Source organism: Petaurus breviceps, unplaced genomic scaffold, assembly GCF_028583685.1.
Source record: "Petaurus breviceps papuanus isolate PSGF00001 unplaced genomic scaffold, PetGlider_PUasm1.0 176, whole genome shotgun sequence".
NCBI classification, from domain to species: domain Eukaryota; kingdom Metazoa; phylum Chordata; class Mammalia; order Diprotodontia; family Petauridae; genus Petaurus; species Petaurus breviceps.
Window position 1 is genome coordinate 11,736,629 of NW_027185771.1, and position 11,702 is coordinate 11,748,330.

Below are 11,702 nucleotides of genomic sequence, written 5' to 3' on the forward strand. Positions count from 1 at the left end.
CTTCTCCCCAGCCAGCCAGACCCCGCGAAACCCGAGAACTTGTTGCTGGAAAGGCCCAAAGACCCCCTGCGGGCTCTTGGCAAGGGGGGGGGGGGGGGCAGAGCGGAACCCTGCCCGAGCTGCCCAGCACTCCCTACTCCCCCCGCCACACACACTCTCGCACACAATCCCTCCCGTCCCCAGCTCACCTTTCATGCCAGGGCCCCACAGCTCCGCCTTACAGCAAGCTGACACATCGTGTAGCCATCATCACCCCACTGTTTGTCTGAACTGCTTGGCTCACCCGGGGCTGCTCCGGCGCGGCTCCTCGGGAGCTGGCCCGCTGGGGAGGTGGAGCTTCCGGGGCCCAGGCCAAGAAACACCTGCTGCCGCCGCGCCGCCACCGCCGAGGCCACACCCAATCCCAACGCCCTCCCCCGCCCGCGCCCCATGCCACTGGCTCATTTCCCTGCTCCTGACCTAAGCCAACAAGAGGTGTCGGGTTTCTCCCGCAAACTCCCTCTCTCACACATACACATACACATACACACACACTGTATGTCTGCTTGCACACATCTTCACTTCGCCCCCCTCCCCCACTCAGTAGCCCACACAGGCAGGCCGGGCCCAGCACAACACAGGTGAGCCCAGGACACTCAGGTATAGGGGAGGAACTGGGGGGGGGGGGATCCTCCCACCACGGCCCAAACTCTAAACAGGACATGTGAATATTAAATTCATCAACATGAAAAGTCAAGTGTTTGATATGAACACAATTATTTCAACTAAGACTCCTACCTTTAGATGGCAGGCCCAATTTATCCCCTCCACTCCCATCAAAATAACACTAAATTTGCTTCTCTAGAGAAGGTTTGCTGACCTTTCTCCTTTACAAACAAACAAAAAAGCTAAGGGATTTAAGGTTTGCAAAGCATTCTAAATACATGATCTCATAAGGTCCTCACATCAGACTTTGGAAAGAGATACCATTATCCTTATTTTATGATTCCTTAAGTGGACTCAGTGTAGCAAAGGAACTTGACTAGGATCTCTCAGCTATCTGCCTCTGTCTGAAGCAGCATCTGAACTCAGGTCTTCCTGACTCCAAGTCTGGTAGAATCCCCACCTCTTAAAACTTTGGGCTTGTCTTTAAAGGGCCAAGGGATTCAATACACAGCTAGGTGGCGCTGTAGATCCGGAGTCAGGCAGACCTAGCTTCAACTGCTTCAGACACTTTAATCATCACTTAATCACTCCGTGCCTCAGTTTCCCCAACTGTAAAATGGACCTTAGAGGTTCTTTCCAGCTGTAAATCGATGTCCCTATGAATGTGGGGAGGAGGAAATATGGAAGAAGTCTCTGCCCTACTGAGGTGACACTCCCTGCTCCACACAGATGGAGTGGGGGCAGTTCTCTAAAGACGAGGAGGGACATCTCCTCCAGGTGCAGATGAATCCAGCTAAAGAGGCTGGACGAAGAGGGAGGGGTTCCTTACATTGAAGGGGAGTTTCCAGTCACCAGGAAGGTCTCCTTCCTTCAGAACCTGGCACTGTTGTCTCCCCCAAAGCCGGCCCATTCCTTTCTTCCCGAGTCGGGGACAGGCCCCAGCTCATTATTCCACCCCACCTCACCCAAGCACTTGACACACAGGTATGACTCAGGGAGCGTCTGGAAATTCCTGGGCACCCACAACCCGCTTGCAAGGGACCTGGCTACAGGTTCTCCCACTCCTACCCCAAGGGCTCAGCCTCCTCCACGCCCCTGCTGCAGGGCCCCGGAGCTGGTCAGGTCCTACCCAGGCTAGACCAGGCGTCCAAGGAAGCAGGGAGGTTAATAGGGCTTGCTTTGCCTGGAGGGATTGGGGGCGGGGTCGGTCTGGCCCCGTCAGTCAGAACTCGGCTTACCGCCTCCCGCATTCAGAGGACTGAACCGCAAAGGGCCTTTGGCGGGGATCTAGGCCAACCCCCTCACTTTACAGATACTGAAACTGAGGCCAAAAGAGGAGAAACCTGCGTTCAGGGTGGTCGTCAAAAGGTTACCAGGAGGCCTTCATTCTCCTGCTGTCACGGAGTGTGTATGTGGGAGGCAGAGCATGGTTTAAAACCTCGAGGAAAGAAGACGCCGTTTATGGCTGGGGAGCCCACGGTAGCCCAGCCGTCGCTCTGGTTTTAGCTTTCGGCCCACCGTGCCAACACTGCGCTCCTGCCAGCCCCCAAACCTGCCCTGGGAGATGCCCTGGACTCGTTTGGCAAGTGCGCAAACTACCATCCCCAAGGGCCTCCCAAGCGCCCTCCCTCCCTTCCTCCCTCCCTCCCACCTCCCACCTCCAGTCCCGGATTGCGAAGGGAAGGGAGGGAGCGCTGGGCGCCTGCCATCTCCCATCCATCTGTTCCTGATGACGCTGGCGGGTTTCTGGCACTCCGAGCCCGCGCCAGCGGTGAGCGCAGAACCAGTCTGTCTGCCCCCAGTGGGGTTTGTAAAGAGAAGGGGAGGGGGAACCGGTGGAGGAACGCACAGAGGGGGCGCACCCTTGGGGAGGGTCAGAGGCCCTCCCTGCTCTGGGGACCCACCGACCTTGCCTCCGGGCCAGCAGCCGCTGAGAGTGAGAGCGCAAGCGGGGGGCAAGATCTGATGCCTTACTCAAGGCTTCCCCCTTAGACCACAAACCAAAGGGGAAGCCAGGCAGCGAGGCCAGGGGGGAGGCCGTTACTGGCCCCTACCTGCGGGCGCCAGCGAGCCAACCCAGGCACCAGGCAGGAGGGGCCCCTTCCCATTTACGACTTGTGATCCCTGGCCGGCGCCTCCTAAATGTTTGTCTCTTCCTCTGTTATTAGACTCTGCGACCAGATGCTCTAATTTACTCACACCCGGTGTCTTCACACCGTGGACTCCTGTAATTTATACCACCCACAGCCCAGTGGGGGGGGGGGGGGGGAGGCCCGCTGGGGGAGGGGTGGTCAGGCTGCCTGCTACAAAAGCCCTTGACAGCTAGAGACAGGAAGTCACCAGAACCAAAAAAAAAAAGGGTGTGGGATGGGGGAGGCAGGGAATTTAACAACTGGCCTCAGGGCTGGCAAAAGCCCTGGAGAATCTCTCCCAGATTCCTGCTTTCTACATCTCTAAAGACCTGGGTTACAGATTATTGAGGAGGGGCCACTGAGGTGGGATGTTCATTTTTTCATCGTCAAACACTGGGCAAAAATCGAGTTCCCGAATGCAGCTACCATTAATTGCCTTCCTTATGTCCACTCAGGCAGGGAACGGCCAACCCCTTCAGTATTCAGTGCAGCCAATCACGAACTCCCTTCCACCAGAATACAAATCAAAATAAAATGAGTTTCTTACCCTCTCTGTACCAGCTAGGCCAACCCTGGGACTGACCTCCTTGGGAGCCAGAAGCAGAAAGATCTCCAGCACAGTGTGAAGAGACCACCGGAGCTGCTGTGGAAGTGAGAAAAATGGGTATTTCTGAGGGCAATGAGAAAGGGGGCTTCAGCTGAAGCCTTTTCCCCATGCCTCATCTCTTGGAAATGAACTTGGATTCTCAAAATCTGTGACAGTTGGTGTGCCAGCTCTGGCGGGTCTTACCAAACCCAGGGAAGATTTCCAACATGGTTCTACCAGCCATGGTCTGTCTGGGAAGAATCAGTGTCTTATTAGGGGAAGAATAGTCCAATTAAATTTGTTAAGTAATATCATAGGACGGTGGGACTTTGAGCTGGAAGGGACCATCAAGTCATCCCCACTCATTTTAAGGATGAGGAAATTGAGTCAAGTAGAAGACATGCCCAGAGTCATACAGTTACTAAAGTGTCTGAGGCTGGATTTGCACTCAGGTCCTCCTGACTTACTCCATTTTCAGTCACTACTTAATCAAGCTAAATTACCGGGGGCTTGGGATCTGCACCAATAGAGAGAAAAGCCACAGAGACATCCTTGAAGCATTTAAAGAAAAGGTTTCTGTAGCCATAACAAGGCTATATCTGGGGGTTTGAGACAGGCAGGGCTCCATGAAGTTTCCCTTTTACCATGGCACCCAGGACAGCAAAAGGGCATCAGATTAGCAGTACTACATCAGTGTGTGCCACCTTGCTGTCCACAATTCAGGCAAGCAGGAATCACTCAGTCTAGGGTCAAGGGGGCCTGAGGGGGAGCAGTGAGAGCCCTCGGGGGTCTATGGCGGAGAAAGGAGTTTGCAAAGTAAGTGCAATCAGAGCCGTGACCACTAGAGAGCAGCAAAGAGCTGGCTTTCACCCATGCCTCCCAGAGATTGTACCAACCACCCAGTTGGCAAGACTGAGATTGATGATACTTGCTGTCACTATACTCGGTCCAAGGAGCGCTTTATAACACCCAAGGAAATTAGTAATCTGGGAGCACGGCCTCCAAGTTTAAGAGTGGGAATTGCTCTCCTGCAGCCCGTATGCTTGCTAACGAGGTTCTGTACTTGACTCCTAATTTCCTTCCTGCTCTGTGGGCTCGGAGCTCTGTGTCTTGCACAGCCCAAGCCTGTCCCTGCTGCTCTCCAGCCAGGGCCTGCCTCCCCTCCCTTTTCTCCTCCTCAGCTGCCCCCAACTGGCTGTCATGCACTGCCAAGAGGGTTTCTTTTTCTCCTTTTTTCCTTACTACTTCCATCACCACCCATTTCCTTCCCAAGGTGCCACCTTCTGTTTTTGCAAGGAAAACTGGCAAGGGGGGAGGAGGGGTGGGAGGGGAGGGAGACGGGTTAATGGGAGAATGAGACACAGGCACTGAGGTATGTCGTCATGTGTGCATGCTGCGGTAAGCCTGTATGGAGGTATTTCCGAAAAGCAGTGGGTTAAGGGAAGCTTGTCTTGAAATGTATTCACATGACACCAGGATCTCTCTCCCAGAAATAATACCAGCAGAATGAACCAGCATAACCTTGCAAAAGGGTAACCTCAATGTAACCTTGCAAGCTTTCAAAGTGTAGTGTTTATTTTCTGCACCCAGAATACAATTCCTTTCCTCTCTGTGGGCCTAAATTTCCTCTTCTGTTAAAAAAAAAAAAAGCATGGATTAGATAATGCCTAAACCCCTACCAGCTCTAAATCCTAAATTCCATTCTGGCTCTAATCTCCCCAGGCCCATTAAAAGAAAAAAAGACCTAATCCAGCCCCACCAAAACCACCCCTCCCCCAACCCCCATCCCTCTCTTTAGAAGCTTTTCATGAGGCTAGTGGCCTGGTGAAAAGAATACTGGGGGAGTCAAGAGGCCTGAATTTTAGCCCTGGTCCTGCTGCTATTATTACTCTGAGCAAATAATTTCTGATTTCTGCTCTTCATTTCCTCATCTATAAAATAAGGAGCTTAACACTGCAAGATCTGATGTTCCTAGCTCTGAGGTCCCTTTCAAGGTCCCCTCCACCTCTGACAGTCTCTCCAGGATCACAGACTTTCTACAGAAAGGGACAGGAGAAGCCATCTAAATCCACCTCTATCCCCTTCTTCTATAGATAAGGAAACAGCCCCAAGAAAGTGAAAATGATTTGCCCCTGGTTACACAGGTGCTATCTGGCTCTGAAAACACATGGCATTCATTTATGCCTCCATACTCTGCCAGTAAAATGACCAGGAGCAGTTATGGAAGGAAATATACCAGGAAGGACTAAAGAGCCTGTCCTTAACTTGTTCAGGGGCAGAGGAAGGGAGCTATGTACCCAGTGATAAAAAGGAAGGGATGTGCCAGGCTGGAGACAACCAGAATCAAGATGAGTGGGAATTGTTGGGACCTGCTCAATAAGGAAAAAGAAGACTAGCTAACTGGCCAAATAAATATAGATAAGAGTGCCGGACCTTGAACCTCTGTCCAAATGTAGCTTCAGACACTATGTGATTCTGGACAAGTCATTTTGCTTCTACCTGTCTTGGTTTCCCCATCTGTAAAATAGGAGAACTTCCCCCAGTGTTTGGGGGATGAGGGGGTGCAGCTAGGTGGCACAGTGGATAGTGGGCCAGCCTTGGAGTTAGGAAGACCTTCGTTCAAATTTGACCTTGGGTGCTCACATGCACTCACATGCTACCTGACCCTGGGCAAGTCACTTAGCTGTTTGCCTCAGTAGTTTCCACATCTGTCAAATGAGCTGGAGAAGGAAATAGTGAACCACTCTAATATCTTCCTTAAAATAATCCTGAATGGGATCCTGAAGATTCAGAAAAGACTGAAAAACTAGGAAAGATTCCAGAATGTATATATCTCTATAAAGATTAGGGTACTGGGATTGGAATGAGAAAGACCTGAGGTCAGATTCTGCCTCCTGCCTTTTGCTTAGCAGTATGTGTATCCCAGGGCAAGTCAGAACCTCCAAACAGATGACGAGCTAAGTTTCACCCAATAAAAATGGGGCTATCCTCCCTGGCCATCTCTTATCTTCCTCTCTCTAGACCAGGCTTAGTGAAGGGGCAGGAGAGAAGAGGAAGAATTAGTCCCTGGGGGTTAACAGAGGCCCAAGAGGGCCGGATGAGGTACAGAATTCTCATTTCCTCAGCTAAGTCCGGACATTTTTCAAAGCTTCCAAGGACAAAAAAGATCACACACCTATCTACACAGATCTTATGGAGATTAAAACAATTAAACAAGCATTACATGAAGTCACACCTCCAAGGAGAGGCCTTTCCAGATCTCAACAGTTGCAGGTGCCCTCCCCTCCCCAAATTACTTTGCATTTGTTTATAATCCAAGGGTGGGGAACCTTTGGCCTTGAAGAGCAGCCCTTTGACTCTAAACTTCATAGAACAAATCCCCTTAATAAAAGGATTTGTTCCAAAAAACTTGAACTCAATCAAAAGTCCAAGGACCTAGAAGGCTACAGGTTCCCCACCCCTAGTTTATACAAATCTTATATTTACTTCTCTGTGTACCAGGAGGCCCAGCCTCCCACAAGTTCCGAGCTAACAAGGGTTGTTTTTCATTGGTAAGCAAAGACCAAATAAAGCCCAGGGTCAGGTATGCAGTAGGAGCTCAAGAAATGTAGGCAGAATCAATGAAGTACAGTTAGGTGGGTGATGAATAAATCTGGGATAATAATACAGACAAAAGGCCCTCAAAAGTGACCTGCTAGCCTGAGGGCATAGTGCAATTTCTTAAGAGAAAGGGAAGCCATCAATTTCCCACCTAAGCTCCCCGACACACCCAGAGGAATTACAATACTTGGTCCAATTCCCCCATAGGTCTGACCTCCCCCAATACAAGTGTGAGCTTTATCAACCTCCAAAGCAAGACCTCTTTCCAGGTCTCAGAAAGTAGTCCCATGGGTAATGAGGTGAAAGGGTCGGTCTAAATCAAACCTGAGCTCTTCAATTCAAATCAATACAATGCAAACAATATTCATTTAGGATCTCGGAGATCGGAGAAAGAATTTCAAGATCCTAGATTAACTCTTTCTTCTTCCAAAATGAAGATTATCAGAGCAGATCTCTGAAAACTCATCTCCTTCCCCACCCCACCCCCCCGCCCCACACCCCCTTCCTTCAAATCTCGGCTAAATCCCACCTTAGGCAAGAAGCCTTTCCTAATCCTCCTTAATCTTGGATCCTTCAGGACTACCCTCAAATTATTCTGTGTGTATTGTACAGATTTTTTTTTGCTCCTTATCTTCTCAATTAGTCTGGGAGCCCCTTGAGGGCAGGGCCTGGTTTTTGCCTTCCTTTATAACCCTGCAATTTAGCTCAAATTAGTTGGGGGCAATTCATAAATGCTAGGGCTGTGTTAGAAACCAGCTAGATGGAGAGAGCTGGGCCTGGAGTCAGGAAGACCTGAGTTCAAATGTGACCCCAGATACTTACTTAACAGTATAACCCTGGGCAGTCACTTAGCCTGTTTGTCTTTACTGAAATCTGACTCAGTGACTCATTGTTCCTAGACCTGCTTGTCAATCAATGGGGGGGAAGGGGTCACCTGGTCTCGTCACCCTCTCTACCTGTGTGTACCTGGAAATTGTCACGTCCTTGCAACATTGGGCAGGAACTCTGATACAAAGGCCAAGCCCCCTTTGCTGACACTGACCTATCTGAATGATCTTTCTCTAATTCTGAAAGTTACCAATACAAGATGGCCCCACCTTAGAGCCAAGTCTGATCTCCAGTGCCCAGCCCCTCTACATGTGGCTACCTTGATGTACTTTTAATAAACTCCTTTTAATTCTCTTTGTCCTGAATTTTGCCTTATTAATCTGAGTAAAAGTCCAAACAAAAGAATTTTCCTTTGAGCACTTTAATCCATTAAAGAAGGAAATGGCAAACCACTTGAGTATCTTGACCAAGAAAACCCCAATAGACAACGTGGTCCACAGGGTCTTGAAGAGTCAGACAGTCAGACACGACTAATTCAGAGACAACCAGTTGACTATTAGCTGACTGAAACCAGCTCCTCTGATGCCACATTGAGTGGGGGGAAGTGTTGATTCCCATATTTCCCCAGATAATCCCCAATGTCTCCAACCTGTTTCTCTATGTTACCTCCTATTCACACCTCTCAGATGATACAGTAGCTTGGACTGCCTTGTATTATGATTACCTGATTTATCTTCTCAAGGACACTGTATACTTCTGGAGGTCGGACACTTATATTCCTTTGGATACTAAGTATGACACAACGGTTGTGGTTCACTTGGATAGATCATTTAACCTAACATTTTTTTCTCTCATTTAGAACTTCATTCAACCAGACCTCCCCTAATGTTGCTTGATCACATGTTTAGAGTGGGAAGGGCCCTCATAGCTCCTTTAATCCCACCACTATATTTTACAGATGAGGAAACTGAGGACCAGAGCTATTAAGTGGCTTGCTTATACTTTAAAACTCAAGTTCAGTTTTCTTTTCCTCAAAAAGAGATCCACAATTCTTGCAACTACCTACCTAGCAGGGTTATTGCGGGCAAAATGTGTGCAGACATTTAATAATTTTTTAACAAGAGATGGATAGGTGTTGAAGGGAATAGAGCACCGGCCCTGGAGTCAGGAGGGCCCGAGTTCAAGTTCGACCTCAAGATCTGACCTTGGGCAAGTCACTTAATCAATTGCCCCCCCCCCAAAAAAAGCAAAAAATAACAATTTTTTTTAACAAATATGACTGCGTAGGCACTCACAGTACCTAGAATAGTGCTAAGCAGAGGCCTAAAAACAGCTGCTAAGTTTAGCCTGGCCTAGTGGAAAGAACACCACAGTAAGCTAGATTCGACTGGCTTTACCAGTCAAGTGTTAATCTGGGCAAAAAACATTCCTTCTCCCCTCAACACCCATCCCACCCACCTTCCTACTCTCCAGGACTCAATTCCCTCCTTGTCGAAAAATAAATAAATCAATGACAGGGATTATAGCAAATTGGCAAAGATGGTGAAAGGTACAAAAAGTCAATGCAGTAGGTAGGTGGGGCAAAAGACAGACATACTGATACACTGTTGGTGGACCTGTGAATTGGGCTTCCAGGTTCCCATGGAATTATGCAAAAGACCCCAATGTGTGACCCAGAGATCCCAAGGGGGTGACAGAAAGCAGAGTCCCATAGATAACAAAATGTTCCTGGCAGCACTTTTGATGGTAGCAAAAAAAAAAAAAAAAGGAAACCAGAAAGATATTCCTCGATTGTGGAATGGTGAGACAAAAATGTTGTCCATGAGGGTGGTGAAATGCTATTAGACCCTAAGGAATGAGGAATGAGAAATTCATAGAACTACGGAAAGACTGGTATGAACTGATACAGAAGAAAATCAACAGAACCAGGAATGCTCTATAGAAATGCTATAATAATGTGAATGAAAACAATGCCCCAAAGCAGGGATCTGTGATGAATTGCAATGAGCCATCTTGTTTCCCAAGAACTGAGACACCCACAGGTCTACTCAAGAGGGAGGTCAAGGTGGGCTCCTGCTTCATAAGCTTTCAAACTGTGGCTGTATGGCTTTGGGTGACCTGTTTTTCCTTGGTTATAAGTGATGGTGATGATTGGGGTGGGGGAAGAAGGATACAGACAAATGTCTGGGATGTAAAACAGGGAGGGGGAGGAAAAGAACTAGGGTGATCTCTGAGGTCCTAAACAACTCTGAGATTCCATGAATGAATGAATGAAGAGAAATACATAAAGGGGCTTTGGTAGAAGAACAACTTGTCTCTCTCTCCCTGTGCCCTCTTCTCAGAAAGAAGGAAGTTTGTTCTGGTATCCAGGGAGCTGAGGAAGGCTGCTTTGAGGGCAGGCTTGGATCCTGACCCTTAAACCCCATCACTAGCCCCAAGTCTCCTCTGGGGGAGGGCCTTCCCCCCCAAGGCTCATTAGGCTGCTTTCTAGAAGCCAAGGTCACTGTCACATACCCAGACACCCCACCCTCCCCCTGAAAGGGTTAAGCCCTATAAAATTCCCTTTGACGAGGTTACATCAGTTTGCCTCTTAACCCTGGGCAGCTCCAACACTTCCTCTCCTTTCAGGGCCTCTGTTTTCAATCTGTACCCAGCATACAGCTGCACTCCTTTACAATCAGTTAACAGCTGTTTTGCATAGATTTTCAATTCTAATTGCCTCGCATTGTAAGAGCAGCAGAGCCCTGGTGAATGGGGAAGCCAGCTCTGGTGAAAAGCATGCGAGGTGAATGCATAAGGAAGCCAATGTAAGAGGGGCTGGATAGGGTTTTTTAAAAGAAAAGAATGCCCCTGCCCACCTCCCCTCTCGGCCTCCAGCCCTCCCCCACCCCCTGTCTGTCTCCTTTGAAGGGGGCTGTTTCTCCAATCAAGGCTGTGAAAGCTGGTGGAGTTTCCATCACCTTAAGGCGAGGTGACGAGCCTCTCTCCCCCATCTGGGAGGAGAAAGGAAAAAGCCTGGCTCCCTCCAGACCAAGCTCATCTGCTGTGAATGCTGGTAAAGGTGTTGTTACATGGGAACTAGGGAAGCGCCAAACTTCTCACAGAAGGCTTCTCCCTCTTCAGGCCGTCTCCTTCTCTCCCTTCATCTCCCCCTCTAATCTCTCTCCCTTGACTCTCTAGTATCCAGATAGAGGAAGCTAATTGGACAATAAAGTACAGTACCAAGGTAATATGCTCTGGGGAGACAGCTGGCATTCATAAAAGAGAAATATTTGCATTTTAAAACTTTAAACTTTCTATGCCTCTAGCTGAGCTAGAAAAAAAAAAGCAGGAGGTTCTGGAGGCCTGGTCTCTTTGGGGGAGGGCTAGTTTGAGGAAAACATGTGGGATTTGGAACAACCTGGGTTCAAGTCTTGGATCTTGCTATTTCCTACCTGTATGACCTTGATAAGTAAATCACTATAGGCCTCACTTTTGCTCATCTATAAAATAATAGGCTTGAAATGAATGATCGATCTCTCTCAGGGCCCTCCTGAATCTAGACCCTAAGCACAACATGGCAGAGATTCTGGATTTCAAAGCCTGACACTCCCAAAGCCTTCTGCTTACCAGCTGTGGAAACTGAGGCAAGTCATGGTCTCTGTGAGCCTCAGTTAAAAGAAGGGGTTTAGCCTAGACAATCTCTAAGGTCCCTTCTAACTGTAAAATGCTACAGTCTGCTTTAAAAAACTCTAGCAAAACAATTTCATAAAGGAGAAGGAGTAATATTAACCAGTGCTGAGGCCTGTGGTCTTTGGAACTAGGCTACATGCCTGTTCTCTGGGGTGATGATTATCCTGAAACAATACCCCTTCTGGATCCTAGGAGACACACACACACACACACACACACACACACACACACACACACAC

The 11,702-nt window shown here is 48.7% G+C and overlaps 1 protein-coding gene across 6 annotated transcripts in view; it reads right to left on the reverse strand.

The window, feature by feature from the left end:
- The window catches only part of GSE1 (Gse1 coiled-coil protein), a 183,715-nt gene that overhangs the window by 100,374 nt on the left and 71,639 nt on the right, over positions 1 to 11,702 (reverse strand). For 3 of the 6 annotated variants that reach the window (XM_069085622.1, XM_069085620.1, XM_069085621.1), the window contains one exon: positions 3,325 to 3,420. The exons of 1 other annotated variant lie outside the window; for it this stretch is intronic. In XM_069085622.1, coding sequence (XP_068941723.1) covers positions 3,325 to 3,420 — 96 coding nt within the window. Of the gene's footprint in view, positions 1 to 188; positions 380 to 3,324; positions 3,421 to 11,702 lie in introns of those variants that run through there. 2 more of the 6 variants (XM_069085627.1, XM_069085625.1) reach the window with 1 other exon arrangement.